General features: G+C 43.3%; 2 protein-coding genes and 1 non-coding gene across 4 annotated transcripts in view; 1 reads left to right on the top strand and 2 right to left on the bottom strand.

Moving 5' to 3' along the window:
- The window catches only part of NUDT9 (nudix hydrolase 9), a 30,497-nt gene extending 29,445 nt beyond the window's left edge, over nucleotides 1–1,052 (bottom strand). The window contains exon 1 of one of the 2 annotated variants that reach the window (XM_053602983.1): nucleotides 929–1,052. Coding sequence is in view for 1 of the 2 variants with exons in the window: in XM_053602900.1 (XP_053458875.1) it covers nucleotides 636–742 (107 nt within the window). In the remaining variant the exon portion in view is untranslated. The other variant, XM_053602900.1, reaches the window with a different exon arrangement.
- Nucleotides 1,053–16,764: 15,712 nt separating this feature from the next.
- Nucleotides 16,765–17,245, bottom strand: LOC128588222 (40S ribosomal protein S25-like). The gene has a single exon (XM_053594914.1). The coding sequence runs from the start codon at nucleotides 17,187–17,189 to the stop codon at nucleotides 16,812–16,814; it is 378 nt and encodes a 125-aa protein (XP_053450889.1). The 5' UTR covers nucleotides 17,190–17,245; the 3' UTR covers nucleotides 16,765–16,811.
- A 3,609-nt stretch (nucleotides 17,246–20,854) lies between these two features.
- On the top strand, nucleotides 20,855–21,065 carry LOC128591815 (small nucleolar RNA U3). The gene has a single exon (XR_008381666.1). It is a non-coding gene; the product is annotated as a small nucleolar RNA U3 (small nucleolar RNA).
- Nucleotides 21,066–22,353: the final 1,288 nt, after the last annotated feature.

Raw genomic sequence — 22,353 nt, 5'->3', positions numbered from 1 at the left:
TTATTCTAATCATTTCCTCCATGGATTCAAAAGACTATATACAATAAGAAAATAAGAAAAGGCTGCTGCGTGTAGGACATTTTGTTTACTGACTCAAAGAATAAAAACTGCAGAAGCGAAAAACGGAAGGAGGCTGTGTGAGATACCATAAATACCTAAATTTATCCATAGTCGAAAAATTAAAAATAAAAAAGAGAGGGGTGTTGATCATTATCTACCTTGGAAAGCCCATGGTAAGGGGGCAGGGGGACGGTGTGGCGATTTTACTTTTCATTTTTGTATCACTTATAAGGTCCAAATTTTAACTACGTGCGTGTATTAAATAATGATGTTTTAAGTATTAGCCAGAAAAAAATGGCAAGGGGCGACTACCCCCAAACAAATGCTAAACTTTCCGGCGATAATAATGTTGGCGACTTACGGAAGATAGCAAATTTCAAACTCAAGAGATTAAGGCCCCTGCCTTTTCCCCAAAAAACAGGTAAGATATTTTGGAGCCTTTCTGAAAACTCGCCTAACGGCTATAAAAATGCGGATGTATGCAAAACCTAAGGAATCTACCGGAAAAAAAAAAACCCGGTTCCCACTCCAAACCCAAAATCGGCAGCAGCAGCCGGCACCAGGAGGGGCAATACCTGTACGCCGGGGCGCTGCGGCAACTCGAAGAACTGACAGTCACAGAGGCCAAGGCCACAGAGAGAGACACGGTGGCTAAAGCCTTGCCCAGGAAGCGTCCGGCCATCAGCGTCCGGCGGGCAGCTTCGAGGAAGTCAGTCAGTCTTGGTTTGGGCCCCACCTTCCGCCCGCCCTACAGCTCTGAGCCCCGGGTATCTAGCCGGCACTAGGACCCGGCCGCCCTCTCCCGTCCCGGAAGTAGAGTAGCGACATCTAGCTATAAACACGGAGACCAGAAGCCCTAGCAAAATACCAAACGCTTTCCCCAGTACAACGAGGAGGTCCAAACCAGCCTGGGATGCCGACGCTCCCAGCGTCAGGTGCCGGGAACCGCGACCCGGGCCCCGAGACGTCCGCGGTGCGTGACGACGCTTTACGGCCGCGCCGCAAAGCAAAGAGCGTCCCCTTCGTAGCGCCTTCCGACTTCCTACTGCGCGCAGGCGTACTTGAGGCTCCATGCAGGGGAAAAACCCAGGCGGTGAGACAGCTAAGGTTTTGTGAAAGGAAGGGATCTCTAAGGAGAGAAAATAGGGAAGAAACGGTATTTGGGAAAAGTTTGTTGCCCCTTTATTTTTACGTATGAGGGGTTATTTTCCTAGTGATTTCTTGAATAATACGTGGTTACGCGAAGAGGAGGTATCCAAGAGACTTTGAATCCATGAGGCTCTTCTCTCTTTTTTAAACAAGTTGGTTGCTACATTAGATAAATTTCACAAGTTTTTTGCCGGGTGTGGCCCTTGTAAACCTATGAAAAAGTTATGAAATAGGAGCACGGTTTGGATAACAAACCCGAAAGGCAAAAATTAGCCAAACCGTAAGTTGGAAATCCAGAGTGGCTGTTTTCGCTGGTGCAATTCAGACACAGACATAAAATTTTAACTGTCTTAAAAGGCAGATTTACCAAATTTTAGCAGCGTTGTTACAGAAACTACGTGCCAAGGACTCTTGGCACGTAACGAACGTCCAATGCACTAAGAGAGTTGACCAGAGCATGATCTCCAGTAGCTCAAGGCCTTGTTCCTGGTTTGCCCCTCACCTCCACCACCTCAAAATGCCTGAAAAATCTCAGCAGTAGGAAGATTTAATTTTTGTTCTAGTCGAAACCTGGAGACTGGCAAAAAGGTCCTGAACCCTTATTTTGCTTAAGAGTAGTTACCCTAAAAACCTTACAATTGTAAATGTTTTTCTCTACCCTTTGAAATATGTCTACCACCTAACAGTTTCCTTTCCTCAAGACTTGATTGAGCAGATAACTCATCCCAGGCCTAGACCCAGTGGCAGGTGTTTGCTTTGTTATCATAAAGATAACAGAAGTTTCTCCAACTAACAAACACAGATGGCCTAGTTACATCAACCACCTTACCCCACCATACATCTTAAGATCCTTCAATACTTTTCCTGTAGCATATCTCAGCTTTTAAAAAGTCACCAGTCTTTTGGGAGAAGTGACTACTTTAGACTGCAGAGGAGGTGTGTCAGTTGAACAGAGATCTAAGGAGGTGAAGCTGCCAGCCATTGGAAAGCTTGGGAAAGAAACCTAAGGGCAGAGAAGACTGTAAATTGAAAAAACTTCTGAGTTAGGAAATAAATAATCAGAATAATCAAGAAACAGAAAAGCCAATGTACTAAAGCATAGTAAGCCAAGGATGTAATAATCTGCAGTGAGACCAGTGTGGTAGACACTACTGGCTGCTTCCCAATATCCATGCCTTTTTTCTTCCATGTTGCATGTAGAAATATATCTGGTTTTGGGGGGGGGGGGGAGCGGTTTGCAGTTTTTGGCCGGGTCTGGGCTTGAACCCACCACCTCCGCCATATGGGGCCAGCGCCCTAGTCCTTTGAGCCACAGGCACCACCCAGAAATATATCTAGTTTTAAATTTTGCCTCCCCATGCTAAAAAGGTCATATGGCCCTTCGTGGTCAATGAGATGAACGTCTATTGTGTGGGCCCTCTGGGAAGGGTGTTGTTTTTGTCATAAAAATGAATTGGCTCCTTTTGCAGGCACCTTTTATCCTTTGCCATTTCGCCCCCTGTGTTTGTTAAGTGGAGCTTATCCACAGAAGGAACTTCTGTTCCTAGAGGAGGAGCAGCTTTCTTGAGACTGTAATGACAAGAGCCACACAGGATAGATGGCAGAAAAGGGAACAAGAGAGAGCCTAAGTCTTTTATGGTTTCCTCAAGTAACCAGCTCTGGACAGCCTGCTTCTGGACTAATGAGGAAAATAAACTTTTATCTTGCTAAATGATTATGAGTGCATTTATTTTATGTAAAAATCCTGGCACAAGAGCCAAATATGTAAGATCCTACAGACCATGGTAAGAAGTTAGGTTTTATCCCAAGTGCAATGAGAAGCCACCAAACTTTATTCTTCACAACATAAAGAAATGGGTATTATAAAAGTGGAAACGATAAACAGCAGCATTAGGGTGGGAAATCGGGTTACTGGATTTTTTTTTTTTCACTGTGTTACTCTGGGTAGAGTGCCAACGCATTATCATAGCTCACGGCAACCTCAATCTCTCCAGCTCAGGCAATCCTCTTGCCTCATTTGCCCCAGTTAGCTGGGACTACAGATGCCTGCCACAATGCCTGGCTAGTTTTTCATTTGTAGTAGAGACATGATCTGCCTCTTGTTCTGGCTGGTCTCAAACTCCTGAGCTCAGGTGATCCACCCACATTGGCCTCCCAAAGTGCTAGGATTACAGGCGTGAGCCACTGAACCCGACCCGGTTATTGGATTCTTAATCTTTGCTTCCACTACTGACATCCCCCTTTTCTTTCTCATAATTACCTGCACCAGAAGCAGCTTCCTTCCTCCTCTGTCTTACAGCAAGGATTTTCTTCATATTTTACATGTTTTTTCAGTTAGGAAAATCCTTCACACTCACCAGTCCTGCTTCTTGATAAGTTAATGTATGCTGAAGAAATTTTTAAAAACCCTTTCTCACTTGACAAAGCCTGGCTTTCAAGATTAATGCTGTTCTGGAGACTCAAAAATCCTATTTGACAGTTGTTTCTTTGTTCTAATTCCTATCTATCCTTCCCTCCCCACGCCCGAAACACAGAACCCGTTATTTCAAGGGATGTGGTGCCTCAGGGCAATAAGATATCAGAATATAAAAAACATCAAAAAATATTTCAAAAATACTGTCCCCATAGTATTTTTCATTTTGACCATGCAATTCGGGTAAATTTTTTGACATCACTATGCTTCCTCACCTGTAAAAATGCAGAGATATGGTCCTCAACGCCATAGAGCTTTGGGAACTAAAGATAACTTTTGTAAAATGGCAACAAAAATTGTTTTAATTTATTTTTAAATTAAATTTACAATATGGCCTTTACTATTTGCTACATACTTTACTCATATTACCATATTTAATACTAGCAGTAACTCCAGGATTGCTTGTGTGATTATCTCTATTTTAGAGATGAAGCTAGAGACTCAGAAGAGTTACATAACATCCACAAGACCACACAGCCTATCTAAAAAATTATAGAGCCATGTGTATTAGTTCTCTATAGCTGCTGTAACAAATTATCATACATTGGTAGTTTAAAACACCAGAAATATATTTTCTCACAGTTCTGGAAACCAGAGTTTCAAAACTACTTTCACTGTGCCAAAGTCAAGGTGTCAGCAGGACCAGACTCACTGGAGGCTCTACGGGAGAATCCATTCTTTGCCTCTTTTGGTTTCTGGCAGCTCATTCCATGGCTTATGGTCACGTCACTCCAATCTCTGCTTCTGTGATCATACTGCCTTTTCCTTTTCTGTTTGAGTCACATCTCCCTTTCCCTCTCTTTCGTAAAGATGTTTATGGTTTCATTTAGTGCTCACCTAGATAATCCAGAATAATCCACCACCTCAAAATGCTTAATTACATCTGCAAAGACCCTTTTTCCATGTAAGGTACCACAGATATCAGGGATTAGGACCTGATATCTTTGGGAGTCATTTATTCAGTTCACTATATAGCAGGATTCAAATATAGGTCTGAATGACTATACACTTAAATTCCCAACCATGCATTCGTTCATTAAATATTTATTAAACACTCGACATATGGCAGGTACTGTGCATACACTGGTGAGCAAACAAATCATTGATGGTTGGTTTGGCTTTATGAACCTACCAGGTAGCTGGCAAGATAGACGTTGGTAAAAATAATGGCACAAATAAATTTCAAATTGCAACAATGGTACATGGCGCTCTAAGAATTTAAGATAGGGAGAGCTAGGCCAGGCTTGGTACCTCCCGCCTGTAATCCTAGCACTTTGGGAGGCCAAGATGACCTGGATTGCTTAAGCTCAGGAATATAAGACTAGCCTAAGCAAGAGTGAGACCCCATCTCTAAAAATAGCTGGGTGAAAAACTAAAAATAAAAACTAACCAAGCATTGTGGTGGGGGCCTGTAGTCCCAGCTACTCAGGAGGCTGAGGCAAGAGGATCACTTATGCCCAAGAGTTTGAGGTTGCTATGAGCTATGACGTCATGGCACTCTACCCAAGATGACCAAGTGAAACTGTCTTAAAAGAAAAAAAAAAAGATAGGGAGATTTCATCAAGTATGAGAAAACTCCACTTAGGAAGTAACACTTGAGATGTGAAAGAAGAATAGGAATCAATAGACATAAAATAGAGAGCAAGGAAAAACCTTTATGCAGTTTTGCTGGAAGGCGATCTGACAAATAAGTGCTCAGAAAACCAAGTTCCCTCTTCCCACTTTCCTTAAGGAATCTATTAGTACAGCAGCTACACAGTTATTTTAACAGCCGATGAACCACCAATATGGGACTGTATAGAACCACACAGGTTTCCTGAGTCTTCCCAATGCTATGCCGTATGCTTTCAACATCTGTCTTCACAGGTCATGGATCATCAGTGTAAATCTGAGTACACTAGTAATCTATCTTGCAGCAGCAAGGCAGAAACCAAGAATTAAACTTTTTTTTTTTTTTAATGTACTCAGTGTTCTGAGATGAGACTGAGACTTGATCAAGGACATTCAAAAATTCCAACAAACCATCTGTTAAAACATTCATTAAGAAAAAAGGTCTTATTGACTCAATCACAGATTGTTTATTAGGCAAGAGAAAGTTGTTCAAGGACAATCATTACAAATGGTATTATGTGCTAAATGACAAGACATTTAGGAAAATGTGCTTTTGCAGATGAAAATAAGCATTTTTCAAAGTCTTCACTGACATTTGTTACATGAAAGAAACAGTTGTTCAAAACATAGTTGAAGGGGTGGCGCCTGTGGCTCAAGAAGTAGGGCGCTGGCCCCATATACCAGAGGTGGCAGGTTCAAACCTGGCCCTAGCCAAAAAAAAAATATATATATATATATAGTTGAAAAGCACAATATGAAATAGGTTCCATATTTTTAGTCAGTAATTTTTTCCTCGTGGTGAGTTCCATAAGGTTCTATAAGTAACCTCTCATCAATGTGTACAATTAGAGAAAAAACTAAGAACTACTGCTTTACATCAAATAAAAACTATTGTCTATAGCTGCATAAGTAGTACAACAGCTATTTGAGCCAGGCACGGTGGCTCATGTCTGGAATCCAAGCACTCTGGGAAGCCTAGGAGGGTGGATTGCCTGAACTCAGGAGTCCAAGAACAGCCTAAGCAAAAGTGAGAGCCCACCTCTACAGTCCCAGCTACTTGGGAGGCTGAGGCAAGAAGATTGCCTGAGCCCAAGAGTTAGAAATTGCTGTTAGCTGTGACACCCGGGCTCTCTACCCAGGGCAACAGAGTGAGAAAGAAAAAAAAAAAACCACAGCAGCTATGTGGACATAACTCCATAATTATGAGTTTTTGTTCCCATCTTTCCACCTTCCATTTCTTCTATCAATTAAAGAATATGTGCTTTTCATTTGTTAGTAGTTTGGGTATGGCATCCTCTATATTGAATGCAATACCATATTTCTTTTTATTTTGGTAACTATAAATAACAAAATTTACCCTTTTAACCTTTTTAAGTGTACAATTTAATGGCATTACTTGTTTGTTTGTTTCATTTTGTTTGCAACAGAGTCTCACTATGTCACCCTTGGTAGAGTGCCATGGCGTCACAGCTCACAGCAACCTCAAACACTTAGGCTTAAGTGATTCTCTTGCCTCAGCCTCCCAAGTAGCTGGGACTACAGGCACCCACCATAATGCTCAGCTATTTTTTGGTTGGAGTTGTCATTGTTGTTTAGCAGGCCCAGGCCAGGCTTGAACCTGACATCTTTGGTGTATGTGCCCTGTGCCCTACTCACTGAGCTATGGGCGCCAAGCCGTAGTGATATTACTTTCTGTCATTCACATTGTTGGGCAACCATCTCCAGAACTTATTCATCATTCCAGACTGAAGCTCTGCACCTGTTTTCATACTCAACAATAACTCTCCCTTGCCTTTCCTTCCGCCACCTGCAACCACTATTCTACTTTCCATCTTTATGAATTTGACTATTTTAGATACTTCATATAAGTGGAATATTTGTCCTTTTGTGGGCTTATTTCATTTAGTATAATGTCTTCAAGGTTCATCCATGTTGTAGCATGTATTGGAATTTTTTTTTATGACTGTTATTTCATTGTTCCTGCACTGCCCGAAACCGCAAGCAGTTAACACTCCATGGGGCAACCAGTTGAAAAATAGGGAGCAGAGGCGGCGCCTGTGGCTCAGTGAGTAGGGCGCCGGCCCCATATGCCGAGGGTGGCGGGTTCAAACCCAGCCCTGGCCAAACTGCAACAACAACAAAAAAAAATAGCCGAGCGTTGTGGCGGGTGCCTATAGTCCCAGCTGCTCGGGAGGCTGAGGCAAGAGAATCGCTAAGCCCAAGAGTTGGAGGTTGCTGTGAGCCGTGTGACACCACGGCACTCTACCAGAGGGCGGTACACTGAGACTCTGTCTCTACAAAAAAAAGAAAAGAAAAATAGGGAGCAAAAGCCTGTATAAAGGCTCTTCCCTTTCATCCTCCAGGTGAAAAATTCTGAATTCTAAATGGTTCATGAGAATCACAAGTCTCAATTGCCCACAGCAGTGACCACATCAATGTTGCACCCATGTTTTTGTTTTGTTCTGTTTCTTTTTTGTTTACTGGATTTTGAGGGGCGGGGGAATTAGTGAGGGTTTGCTTTTTGGCAGAGAATGCGGGCATTGATTTGTTTTGATTTTTTTTTTCTTGAGACAGAGTCTCACCATATGGCCTTCAGTAGGGTGCCCAGTAGAATGCTGTGGCATCACAGCTCACAGCAACCTCAAACTCTTGGGCTTAAGCGATTCTCTTGCCTCAGCCTCCCAAGTAGCTGGGACTACAGGAGCCCACCACAACACCTGGCCATTTTTGTTGTTGTTGTTGTTGCAGTTGTCATTGTTGTTTAGCTGGCCAGGTCAGATTCAAATCGCCAGCCTCGGTGTACGTGTACATGGCTGGCACCCTACCCACTGAGCTAAGGGAGCTTCTCTTTGTTTTGATTTTTATTCTTTCCCTGTTTCACACTTCACAATCCTCCCATTCATTTTCCTGGGATCACATACAAACCTTTGCCTAGGGCTCTGCTTTCCTGGGGTAACCTTGGCTAAGACAGTTGATAGAGGAATTATCGTCAGAATGAAATAATCAGAATAGGAATTTAAAACTGGAGCATGCACCACCCAGGCAGCAATAAAGATCTCATCACTGATTGTTGAGTAGTGAAAGCTTCTGAAAGGCAGCAATAATCCAGCGACTACTAAGAGCGCACTTACAATGGATGGGGTGCAGGTATAGTAGGTAAATCCTTGGCTTATGTGGGTGGCAAGGGCTCTCCAACAGCCTGGGAACAATGATAAAGGGTAGAATTGCCTGGCTTTGAAAGGTTAGGTGACTTGAAGAAAAAAAATTCCTGGATCAGATCAGTCAACTATCCACTCAAGGCATGATGTAAAATTCAGAAATCTTCCACGGCACCATTTAGAAAGAACCTTACAACATGCAGCTGTATGGTAAATTAAGCTAAAAGCCAGGCCTAGGATTTAATTGTAGGGGTAGGAGAACGTCAGAGAAGACTGAGTACACAATCTCACCGGGTCTCTAAACTCCAAGTTAGAGCCCTCATAGGAAAAGAGCAGTACTCTTGAGAGATGGGATGGGGACATGTGGGGAGAAAAGTAAGAATCTTGAACTTCAAATTCCCCAAATTTCTCTAGGAAGAAGAAGCATTTCCCTTCCTCCCTCTTTGTAGATGAGATGTGCTTCCCCTCACTGGAAGCCCTGCAGACTTCACCCGAGGCAGGTGTTCCACAAGGTAGATTTGTCATCCCCAAGGAGTTCTCCTGCCTTCTTTCATCACCTCAAGACCAAGTAATAGGCCAGGTATGGTGGCTCACGCTTATAATCTTAGCACTCTGGAAGGCTGAGGCAGGAGGATTACTTGAGCTCAGGAGTTTGGGACCAGCCTGAGCAAAAAAGCAAGACCCCATCTCTACTAAAAATAGAAAAAAATTAGCCAAGCATTGCGGTGGGCACCAGTAGTGCCAGCTACTTGGAAGGCTGAGGTGGGAATGTCGCTTGGGGCCAGGAGTTTGAGGTTGCTCTAAGCTAGGCTGAGGCCATAGCACTCTAACCTGGGCAACAGAGTGAGACTCTTGTCTCAAAACAAACAAACAAACAAAGAAACAAATATCGACTGGTTTGTAGCACAGCAAAAAAAGGAAAATATAGTCCCTTTGGCTACTGTGGAACAGAGTTGAGAAAGGAAGTGGTAAGTGAAGAGAGGTGAAAGGCAGAGTTTCTTGCTGTTTAAGCTGATAGCGATGGGGCAAGTTATGAAGGGGTTCAGAATGCCCATTGTGGCATAAAAATTATTTTGAGCTGGCTTGGCACCTGTGGCTCAAGTGGCTAAGGCGCCAGCCACATACACCTGAGCTGGCAGGTTCGAATCCAGCCAGGACCTGCCAAACAACAATGACAGCTGCAACCAAAAAATAGCCAGGCATTGTGGCGGGTGCCTGTAGTCCCAGCTACTTGGGAGGTAGAGGCAGGGAATCGCTTGAGTCCAGGAGTGGGAGGTTGCTGTGAGCTGTGACGCCATGGCACTCTACCCAGGGCGACAGCTTGAGGCTCTATCTCAAAAAAAAAAAAAAAAAAAAAAAATTATTTTGAGCTGAAAGTGTTTGAGAATAAGCCTTTTTCCCCCTAAACTCTCTATCTGCCTAAAAGCAGAGCCTCCAAACAAAACCTCCAAAAACCCCATTCCAATTGTGCCTGCTGACCTAAAGAAGGAAACTAGCATAAAATTAGCATAATTAGCACAATTAGCACAAAAAGTTTATCTGAGTCAAAAGTGAAGAGAGCTGGTCAGGACACACTTCCAATTTGCCTTGGGAAGTACTCCATTCAGCCTTTGTTACAAGCAGGTTTTTAAATATAAAAGGGGCCTGGAAGTAAGAACAAGGTAACCTAAAAATTGTACCCTCTAATTAATTTGATGTAATTAAAATTAAATAAATAAATAAATATAAAAGGGGACAAGGAGTGGGCTTATACAAAGTGTTTGACAAGAATTCTCTTTGACTTATAGTCAATTTGTTACTGGCTATGAGCTAGGGAATACAGCAGGCTTTGCTCAATAAGGAATCACAAGGCCCCAAACCAAGGTCTCTAATAAAACAACAGACAAAGGAGAAAGTGAGCAAAACCATCTGGAACCCAGATGACCACAGAAAAATGACTTCAGGTTACCTTCATTGCTCATGCCTTTTAATACTCTGCTTATAATGTATTAGCACACTAAAAGTAACTCCCACCAACACCATGACAGTTTACAACGGCCATGGTGGTTCCTGGAAGTTACCCTATATGGTTTTAAAAGAAGAGGAACCCTCTGTTCTGAGAATTCCCCACTCCTTTCACAGAAACCGTGTGAATAATCCTCCCTTCACTTACCATTAAAGTAAACAGAAGGTGTAAAATAAGAGCTGGAAACTCAAAAGATGCTATTCTCTTTTGCTCAGAGAGAAGCCACTGCTCTGCCTATCGAGCAAGCCTTTCTCCTGTTTCTTGGTTATTTCAGTAAATTTTGCTTTACTCTGGCTCACCCTTGAATTCTTTCCTGTGTGAAGCCAGGAACCCACATGGCCTTCAGGCCAGACCCCAGTTTGCGGGGTCCACTTTCCTGTCTCAGGTATGCAATCTTGAACTATAGGATCTGAGTTATGATGTCCCATGTATGGCAGTTTATGGCTACTTGGCATCAGTTAGTCGACAGCCCCAGTAGCAAGTGGCTTCAAGTGATAATTACTTAGCTCAAAGTGAAGTGAGATGTGACTGCTGTCACACACTGTCAGATTTCAATGTGATAATTAAAGGGGGCGTGCATTCCCAAGATAAAAAGTTTCTCTTCTTTCTCATTCCCCCTTTTAATCAAAAATCCTTTTGCTGGGTGGCGCCTGTGGCTCAAAGGAGTAGGGCGCTGGCCCCATAAGCTGGAGGTGGCAGATTCAAACCCAGTCCAAAAAAAAAAAATCCTTTTGCTTGAAAGCATTAATGATCAAAGTCTGAGTGTTGTGTTGCGAAACACTCAGACTTTGATCATTAATGCTTTCAAGCAAAAGGATTTTTTTTTTTTTTTGGACTGGGTTTGAATCTGCCACCTCCAGCTTATGGGGCCAGCGCCCTACTCCTTTGAGCCACAGGCGCCACCCAGCAAAAGGATTTTTGATTAAAAGGGGGAATGAGAAAGAAGAGAAACTTTTTATCTTGGGAATGCACGTCCCCTTTAATTATCGAAACTTGGTAAAGGTAGAATGTAAATGTTTTGGCACAGTAACTGAGATAACGCCGGAAAGGCTATGTTAACCACTGTGATAAAAATGTGTCAAATGGTTTATGAAGCGAGTGTATGATGCCCCATGATCATATCAATGTATATAGTTATGATTTAATAAAAAAAAAAAAAAAACAAAGTCTGAGTGTTGTTGCAGGAAGACAAGGCCCAACGGAGAGAAAGAGCACCCAAACACCACGTTTATAAGAGGAAGGGCTTTATTCACCAGCCAGGAGCTTATGGCATAGAATTCCAAATGGCCACGCTCCCCCACTGCCTTGGTCTTTCCCTTTTTATTGACAGGTACCCTTCTCACTGGCCAGTTTGAATCAAACAGGAGATGCTATTCCCTTCCCTATAGAACTACAGGATTTCACAGAACTTGGAAATTTCCAAGTTTCAGGAAGTTAAGTTTACAAATTCCCAAGAGCTGAGTCACCGTGGAGAGGACCCTGCAGGTGTATCCTTGTGGTCTCCTTGAGAAGAGCTGTTCTTCTAGACCTCACCCTTCTCCGGTGTCCTCTCTCATTCCCCCCTTTTGAGACTCCAATATATTTTAATTTGGGGTCTCAATATCAGCTTCTTTCTGCAGGTGCCAATATTCATTACTTTTCAGCACTGAGGTTTTAGGGACTGTGACTCTTCTTGGGTTCTCTACTCAGGCCTTAATAGTACCATGGTGGTGGGCTAATATATATATGAGTTTTTACTTTTCCCTGTGACATTTTCCCCCTTTTCCCAAAGTTCAAAGTTCAATTAAGACAAGTCCCTCGAGGAGTTTCCTCAGCCGTGTGTTGACCAGCCAGCTCCCAGTATGTGGCTGGAGCAGGGCATGTTGATTGTTTTAAAAGTTACCTTTACTTTTCAAGGGGCAGTGAAGTCCTATTCAGCCAGCTGTGATGACTCTAGGTGAGGATTCTTTCCATCTTCACTGCTGTGTGTGTGGTCAGAATGATGGTGTAAAGTCCTTTCTACCTTGGTTTCAGGGGAACCAGGTTCTGATTCCAGACCTAGACTTGGTCCCCTTGATCTTCCAGAGAGGAAAGATGTACAGACACCAAAGACTAAACAGAACAAGGTTAATTACCCCAGTGGAGATTTTCCTTGTTACTCTTTCTAGGGTTTTTGTCTATTCAGTTCAGTCTTTTCCAGTTCGTTTAGGATTTCCTGCTAAATTGCAGAGAATTGGCAGAGGTCTCTTTGAACAACACCAGCGGTAAGGCCTGCATCCAGTTAAGCTTTGCTTCCTGGCAGAGTTTACCAATTTCTGCTCTGATGGTCCTGTTTATGCACTTTAATCATCTAAGCTTTGAGGCCTATAAATTATTCAAAGCTTTAGCTTATTATTTGGACTAGTTTTGCTATGAAGGCTAGCCAATTGTCAAATTTAAACTAGAGTGGCAGCCTAAATCATGGGACGATTTCTCTGGGCAATATTTTTACTATTTTAGGAGTTCTTTTTATCCCAGTGGGGAAGGCTTTTACCTATTCCAAGTCTGATAGACCATCACCAGCCAGTGCTTGTTCCCTCGAAACCTGGGCATTTTAGTAAAGTCTACCTGGAAGTCCTCAAAGGGCTTTGCTCCATACGACTGGATTCCTGGCGGTACCACTGGTCCTTGGCACATGTTGAACTGGCTGCCGGTGACACACTGTAGACTGACAGTTTTGGCCAGGGCTGCCAGGTGGGAGATGTAGAAGTACTGGCCCAGCAACTTCATCAAATACTCCTGTCACCACAGTGGCTCCTAGAATCTGGGAGACTGCTACTTGTCCATCTGGCATCTTTATCCATCCTCCCTCTGCTTTCTGGTTTCCCTCCGCTGCCAACCATTCCTTCTCCTCCTGGGAGTAGATAGAGGTGAGCTCCAGAACCCATGGGATGAGGGGAGCCACTGGTGACACCTGGTATGGCTGGGAGGCAGCCCTCTTTGCCTCACTATCGGCTCTGGTATTCCCCTTAGTGATGGTGGAAGCATCTCTTTCATGTCCACGACAGTGCATAACTGCCACTTTCCGGGGTTTCCATACTGCCTCTAGCAACTTAAGTTATCTCTTGCTGATATTTAATGTCTTTTTTCCCAGAATTTAATAGTCTCTTCTCCTTGTACAATGTCCCATGTAGTTGGAGAGTCAGAAAAGTATACTTAGAGTCAGTGTAAATATTTACACTTTTTCCTTGGCTTAATTCTAAGGCTTGGGTCAAGGCAATTAACTCAGTCTTCTGAGCCAATGTTCTTTGGGGTAGGGGCTTAGCCTCCACAGTCTCTGTTAAGGTGACCACTGCATACCCAGCCCGCCGCTCACCTTGCACCGTCACGTAACTGCTTTCATCTACATACAAGTCCCGGTCTGCATCTGTCCAGGGCTGGTCACGCAAGTCATGCTCAGTCTCTCTTCCACTGACTGGAAGGAATGTGGCTGGGTTCAGGGTGTTACATACTTCTATTGCTGTGCGTGGGTTACCACACATTAAGCTTTGGTACTTAGTTAATCTTGCATTAGAGAGCCAGAAATGTCCCTTTGTATTCATCAAAGTGACCACAGAGTGGGGTACTTTCACTCTGAGATCCTGCCCTCGAGTCAGCTTATCAGCTTCTTGCATAAGGAGAGCAGTAGCAGCTAGAGCCCATAAGCAGGGTGGCCATCCTTTTGTCACTCCATACAACTGCTTAAAGAGGTAGGCTACAGGCCTTGGCCAGGACCCAACTAGCTGGGTTAACACGCCCACAACCATTTTATCTCTCTCTGAGACATACAGAGTAAAGGGCTTGGCCAAGTCTGGCAGTCCCAATGCAGGTGCAGCCATCAGCCTCATCTTTAGCTGGGAGAAGGCATGTTCCTATTCTCCTCCCCACTGCAAGGGCTCTCCCTCCTCTCTTTTAGTTGCCTTATACAAGGGCTTAGCTAAGATGGCAAAGTTGGGGATCCAAAGGTGACAGAAGCCAACCGGGCCTAAGAATTTCCAAACCTGCTTTTGGCTCATGGGGCTGAGGAGGCAATTAATGACCCATCTCCATTTCATGCCTAGATACCTCTACCCCTGCTGGATAGTAAATCTTAGATAACATACTTGTGGCTGGAAAATCTGGGCCTTCCATTTGGATACTTTATAGCCATATACTTCTAGATGTCATAAAAGACAGTTCATGCCTTGGGCGCACCCCTCCTGGGTAAGGTGTCCTGAAAGGAGGTCATCGACATATTGGAACAGCACACATTCTAATTCCTCAGCTGGGAATTTCTGGTGGTCACAAGCCAGTGCTTCTCCAAAAATCATGGGTGTTTTGAACCCCTGTGGCAACCTGGTCCGTGTGTACTGGATCCAAGTTTCCATATCTGGTCTCCCATTGGAAAGCAAACAGCCTCTGGCTCTCCAGGGCCAGCCTTATACTGATAAAGGCATCTTTTAAGTCAAGGCTAGTGAACTACTTAACTTCTGCCTGCAGCAGATTCAACAGAGTAGGATACAGTGTTACAGTTACACCATTTACTGGGAAATTCTAGATAACATTTAATACTGCACCAGTTTTTCCAGTGTAGCCTATAGGCAAACTTTGTTGAGTCTTAAGGCTTCAGAGTAAATATAATTACTGTATATAATTCTATACTCTTTGGCCAGTCTCTTAGTCCCATTTAACAGATCAATTTAGTAAAATAGTTACCTCTCATTTTGAGTTGACAGTACAGACAAGGCTGGGATCTAAATACAGGTGGCCCACAGCCTCTTTTTCCTCCTTTTAAACTATTTTTATCTCTCCAATTTCTCTCTTTACTAAAGGCAAATTATAGTAGAACTAACTTATTTGCCAAAATAAACTGTACCTTCGGTATTCAGGGTCTGATTATTTCCATAAAGTGCAGTAAAAACATTAATTATTAGCCATCTAGGCTCTTCTTTCCTCTAAAATTGGCTTTGCTAGAACCTTTTATAAGGAATCTCAGGCTGGACTTTTTAAAAGCCTTTCAGAGCCCAGGTTTCATCCATGCCATTAGATACCTTTATGCATTAGGTAAATCCCTCTTCTCTTGAGGTCCCCAAGCACATTTAGATTCCCGGACCCGTCAGCAAGCGACCTTCGTTACTTACCACAGATCAGGAAATGTTACTGATGGGTATCTGGCCAGTTTTCCAAAGGGCTTTTTTATTGGCCTTATAAAGTCAACCTTAATCCCTTAATGCAGTCTGGACATCTCTGGAAATGCTATTCCAGCCAAAGCCTTGGTAAAATACCAGTGCCTTCATCATGTCCTAAGAACAAAACAGATTCTTATTGAACTTATGCAAATAACTGTATTGTCAGAAATTAAGAATACTTACAATGGCTTTCAAATTCTGGAGAAATCAAGGAGAGAGAAAAAATACGTTTCAAATTACATGTTTCTGCTCATAAGTACATACATTGCTTGAAAAGCTACAAATAGCTCAAAAGACAGAAAATTATTTTTTTGACTTCTGGAAAACAGAACACAGAAAGAATCAACAATATTTTGAACAAAAAGCCATTACAAACTAGCCCAGTTCCACGTAACTGATTTCTGTTCTGTTGAAGTTAGGTCAGCAATACTCATAGACATGTTAACTTTCCAATGAAAGTTCTAAAAATCTGCTTTTTAGTCCGAAGGTATTTAATTTACAAAGACATCAGGAATTTGAATTTGAGAGAATTTGTCAGCCTCTCTTAATATTTCTTTTTCTTTTTAGGATAAACTTTGGACTCAGCTAGTTACATAAAAAATACTTTCTTTTTAGATGAATTAAAATTATTACCGATAATATATGTTAGGACAGACCAATGTCTTATACATTGGGACAGACCAATGCTTTATACATTAGGACAGACAAATGCTTTATAATATTGGAACATATATATAATCATAACCCACATAAAATTAATCACCATTTCACATTTGACAATGTTTCCTGTATATTTTGAATAAATCAAATAAGTTTAATTTGTTTTCCCATGACTTTCAGTGGTCTTAATACTTCAAGAAGACCAAATTTAGAGTTGGGTGGTTTGTTTTTTATTGTTGTTGGCCTGGGCCAAGTTTGAACCTACTAGCCTTGGTGCATGTGGTCAGCGTTGCAACCATTGCTCTACGGGCACCAAGCCCCAGATTTAGAGTTTTTATTTTGGAAGGTTTGTCAAATATTAAAGGGCTAAAACATTTGTTTAAACAAAATTACAAGCCAAAAGATTTTAAAGGAAATACATAGTCAACTGGATTACATGTAAATTCTTTCTCAAATTCTCTTTTTTTTTTTTTTTTGTTGTTGTTCAATAAAGTTTTATTTTTTCAAATATATGGTTGGTTGGACCCTGTTCATGCATCTTCACCAGCAGCTGGGGCATCTCCACCCTTGGTATTTCTGGTGTAAATTACTTGAGCTCTGTGCTTTGAAACCAGTTTGATAAGGCCTTTACTAAGGAGCTCCTGAAGGGCTGCCCTGGCCAGGGAACCTCGAATCTTCAGTCTCTCAGAGACCACAGCTGGATTGATAAGCTTATAGTTGGGAACTTCCTTACAGAGTTTGTCATACGTAGCTTTGTCAAACAAGACTAGGTTGTTGAGCTTGTCCCGAACTTTGCCTTTGGACCACTTCTTCTTTTTGGCCTTGCCTCCAGATTTGTTCACTGGGTCTTTGTCTTTCTTGGCCGACTTTCCGGCATCTTTCTTCTTCTTGTCGTCCTTGGGCGGCATTGCGAAGCTAGGAGAGGAGCTGCCACTACCGCAACCTGGCTTAGATGTCGGACAGAAAGGAACTCAAATTCTCTTTTATGAGGTTCATTTAACCTGCACAGACCATGTACAAACATTCTAAACTTTCTTTAACTTTTGCCCCGTCTTCCACTTTCTTACACAAACATTCTGTTTCAGGACAAAATTTATCACACAAGATTCTTTCTTTACACAATGCCATTCTCCTTTCTGTCTAATTTCCCTTATCCTCAAAAACTCACTTCCCACAAAACAGGATCCCAGTTTACCATGAAGTCACCCATTCACTCAGCCAAACTGATAACTAGAAGGTTTAAAAGGCAAGAATCTTATCCTTTGACAAAGACTCCGTTTCCCCAACAATTTAAACAACCAAATTATTACATTTTACAAATAAGAGACATTTTATGAGATGTAACATTGATACAGGATTTTCCCCTCAGGGCCGGACAGGGAACCCCCATTTTTCAGGCTCTGGTGAGCTTAGACATCAGACTCTCATCTCCAGTCACAAACCCTCTGAGCCCCAGCAAGGTCATGGACAAAGCAGCCCGAAACCTTTTAAACGGCTCCCCTCTGACTAAGGAGCACACACCCTAATCTCCTCCCCAGACAAAAGCTGCAGCAAAGACCTAATAACCTTGTCCAGGATGAGGCACTGCATTCTTTCATTTGCTAGAACACCCCTTCCGTTTGTAAAGGTATTTTCCATTTACCAAGTCCTGGCCAAAATATTTCTCAGGGCCAATTATTTACCCCTAGAAAAAGGACTTATGCAGGAAACCTCCGATCCAGGCCTCCTCCCCCCCTTCCAGAGGCTGTTCACCTTGGAGACCTATTCTTATATGGATACAGCCTCGTCCAGCACGAGATTTACACTCTCTTCCCCAGATTTTCAAGAGCCATCCAGAGCTCACTGGACTGCCCCAACCGCAACACTTTCCAAGGCACAACCCCTCTGCCAGTAGCTCTGGCACTCTCCACTCTCTCTGTATGCCCCTCAGTCCAACAAAATGCCATTTTATCACTTATCTGTGGCCCGTGGGCTCAATTCTCAAATTCCTGAGACCAAACACTCACCAAAACATTCCAGTAACAAAACTACAATAACATTCTTTCTAATGTCTTTTCATTTTCTCCCAAGTCCCACATGGCCAAGTGGCCGCCACCAAAGACAGAAAGCGGAAAACCTGGAACTTCCAGTTTCTCTCAGAATAGCCAGGGGGCAAAGTTGGAGCACATTCTTTTCACTCCAGGAATGGGGGGGGAGAGGCGAAACCCATTCTTACCCACCTCAGTCATTCTCAAAGCACTCACATGTACACAATTCCAACTCACTTCTCAACCTGGGCAGCCTTGATTTCCCACTTGAGCTGCTTCTTAGCCATAGGAGCAAACCAACACTTCCCTAGGCCCTGTGAAGGGAGGTCCAACTCCACCCTCGGAGTTCTCTCAGTCACACCACATCCACACACTCTCACACACCTCTCAACAGACCTGCCGGGGATCTAATGCCCAAGGAGTTGATCAGGCTCCTCTTCCACTAAAACTGTAGTGGGATCCCCAGATCCATCATACCTTGCCTTAGACGTCTCCCTGCGTAGGTACCTGTTCCTGCATGCCAGTTCCTCCCTGTGTTTGATTCCTCGAAGACCCACTGATGGGGTCCTTTCTCAGCCTAGTCGAGGCATCCACACAGGGAGGCCAAACTGCCTCCCTGGCATGCTTAGTGGTTCACGTCGCCCAGCCCAATCAGGGGCCCCCACGTGGGTGTTCAGAGGATTGGCGGCAACTACCAGGTGTGTGTTCTCTCCAGGGGTGATCTCACTTCTCGGTCAGGGAACCAAAAATGTTGCAGGAAGACAAGGCCCAACGGAGAGAAAGAGCACCCAAACACCACGTTTATAAGAGGAAGGGCTTTATTCACCAGCTGGGGTCTTACGGCATAGAAGAATTCCAAATGGCCACGCTCCCCCACTGCCTTGGTCTTTCCCTTTTTATTGACAGTCAAAAAGTTCCACCCCACAGGTACCCTTCTCATTGGCCAGTTTGAATCAAACGGGAGATGCTATTCCTACCCTTACAGAACTACAGGATTCACAGAACTTGGAAATTTCCAAGTTTCAGGAAGTTATGTTTACAAATTCCCAAGAGCTGAGTCACCATGGAGAGGACCCTGCATGTGTATCCTTGTGGTCTCCTTGAAAAGAGCTGGTCTTCTAGACCTCACCCTTCTCAGGGATCCTCTCTCAGTATAAAGCTGTCCCTCATTACCAGGAAGTCTGATTCCCAGATAGTCCTGTTTCAAGTGGAGATGGAAGGTGGAAGGAGAAGGCATCTGCCTGGAAAAAAAGAGAGAAAGTGCTGTGGCATCAAAGATTACAAAAACTTCAAATGCTTGGGCTTGAGCCATCCCCTCCTCTCCTCTTGCCTCAGCCTTCCAAGTAGTTGGGACTATAGGCTTGCACCACCAGGCCCACGTTGTTTTTCTATTTTTAGTAAAGATAGGGTTTGACTCTTGCTCAGGCTGGTCTCAAACTCCTGAGCTCAAGCTATCCACTGCCTCGGCCTCCAAGGGTGCTAGGATTACAGGCGTGAGCCACTGCACCTGGCCACGATTTAATCTTTTTTTTTTTTTTTTTTTTTTTTGCAGTTTTTGGCCATGGCTGGATTTTGAACCCACCACCTCCTGCATATGGGACCAGTGCCTTACTCCTTTGAGCCACAGGCGCTGCCCACAATTTAATTATTTAAAGACATAGTCTCAAACTCACAGGCTCAAGCAATATTCCCACTTTAGCCTTTCAAATAGCTAGGACTACAGGTGCACACCACTTTGTCTGTCTTCAATGAGGAATTTAACAAATGCCCAAAAGCTAAAATGGGTGTGAAGGAGCTAAGAAAATTTCACCCCCAAATATGATTCCTTGGTATATAAAGAATATTTTGAATTAAAGCCCATTCATGATCAGACAGCATTAGAAGAAGTCTTTCCTCTACCTACATAAAACCTGAGTAATCTGATTTAGAATCAAAAGGGGCTGCTGACTTTCTTATTGCATACTAATAGACCTGGCCCTAAGGTCATCTGAAGCAGAAAACCTGTCTCTTAGGTTAATCTATACATCAATCTGTTTCCACCCATCTACACACATGCCCCCTAGCAACCACTTGCTGCACATATACTTTCCACACTCAACCCCCTCCTTTCTAAAAGGCATCTTTAATAGTCTCTGACCAGGGGCTGCGCCTGTAGCTCAAAGGATTAGGGTGCTGGCCCCATACGCCACAGGTGGTGGGTTCAAACCCACCCCTGGCCAAAAACTGCAAAATAGAAAATAATAATAATAAAAAAAGTCTCTGGCCAAAGACTATACTTTCAGGGATCATTTCTTTTTTCTTTTATTTTTTTAGAGACAGAGTCTCACTTTGTCACCCTCAGTAGAGTGCCGTGGCATCACAGCTCACAGCAACCTCCAGCTCTTGGGCTTAGGTGATTCTCTTGCCTCACCCTATCGAGTACCTGGGACTACAGACGCCCGCCACAACACTTGGCTATTTTTGTTGTTGCTGTTGCAGTTTGGCTGGGGCTGGGTTGGAACCCACCACGCTTGGTATATAGGGCCAGTGCCCTACTCACTGAGCCACAGGCACCACCCAGGGATCATTTCTATAGGTCAATTCTAGAGAAGTCTCTCTGAATGTGTAGAGCACAGGAAACCAGGAAGAGGAGGAGCAAGGTTCTCTCTTGAGCGTGAAGTCGGCTCTTGGCGTTGCTTTACTGCAGTTGCCACTTGCCATTGATAATCATTCTCCCGCTTTGGGGGAGTAAAAGGGAGAGAATGCAGTCTGAGTGGTTCCGGTTATAGCTATTAAAAAAAAAAAAAAGCCTCTGACCATCACTGAGACTTTGGGTAATCATTCTTGGATTTTCTTGTGATTTCCTGCATGCATGTGGTATTTGGAAATAAACCTTTCTCTTATTAATCTACCATAATTGTGAGTTGATCTTTCAGCAAGCCAACCAAAGGGAAAAAAGGCCCATTTCACCGTGATCCCTACAGATGGCATTACAGAGTAGCAAAAAGTGAGTCCTCAGCCGTCACTAATGTAAAACGCTGCTATCATTTGTTGAATTCTCTTTAACCTTCAGAATACCATGTTTTAGGGATTTTTGAAAAAGACAATGACAGATTAATAATTTAAGTAGTGGAAATACAATGCATAGGGATTATAACCAAAAATAAAATTCGCATGCCAAAACAACAAGGAAAAAACCCCATTCCTTCAGGGAGTCAAATAAAAACATCATGAAGAAAGTTAAATGCTGGCTCTTCTTCAGAGGCACAGCCAGCAAATGGTTTAGGTTTTGATCTACATTGTAGTGAAATAACAAAAACTTAAAAACAGGCTGGGTATGGTGGCTTACGCCTGTAGTCCTAGACTCTGGGAGGCCACCACAAGTGGATGGCTTGATCTCTGGAGAGTGAGACCAGGGGAGTTGAGACCCTGTCACTACTGAAAACAGAAGAACTAGCTGGGCATTGTGGCAGGCACCTGTAGTCCCAGCTACTCAGAAGGGTGAGGTTGGAGAATTGCTTGACCCCAGGAGTTTAAGGATGCTGTGAGCTAGGTGGAGGCCGTGGCACTCTACTCTGGGCCACAGAGACTCTGCCTCACCAAAATAAAAGGAAAGAAAAGAAAAGAAACTGACAAGAAATTAATACATTGTTGACCTGCAATTTTCCAAAGAAGCTATCTACCTACTGGGTGACTTGTGACTGGTCAGCAAGGTGTTAACATAGAGAGTTTATTTGAGCCAAGGATCAGGACAGCCGCCTGGGACACACTTCCAAGTTGTCTTGTGTGTATTACTGAGCTAATTTATAGCTACTTGTGGCAATAGCAAACTGCTTCAAGAAATGAACACATAGTTCAAAGGGGAAGCAGGATGTATTTGCTGTCTCATTTTGTTGTCTCTCTGGGCCAGTGTAATCCTAGTGCTTTGGGAGACTTAGCTGGGAGTATTGCTTGAGATCAGTCTGGGTATCACAGCAAGATCTTTTCTCTGCAAAAAAAAAAAAAAAGAAAGAAAAAATTAGCTGAACATGATGGCATGTGCCTGTAGTCTGAGTAACTCAGAGGC

Source organism: Nycticebus coucang, chromosome 1 (genome assembly GCF_027406575.1).
Source record: "Nycticebus coucang isolate mNycCou1 chromosome 1, mNycCou1.pri, whole genome shotgun sequence".
Lineage (NCBI taxonomy): Eukaryota > Metazoa > Chordata > Mammalia > Primates > Lorisidae > Nycticebus > Nycticebus coucang.
This window is presented reverse-complemented; position numbering and strand designations above follow the sequence as displayed.

Excerpts from the sequence above, each read along its gene's own strand:
- LOC128588222 (XM_053594914.1), bottom strand. The coding sequence starts at position 17,189 with ATGCCGCCCAAGGACGACAAGAAGAAGAAAGATGCCGGAAAGTCGGCC.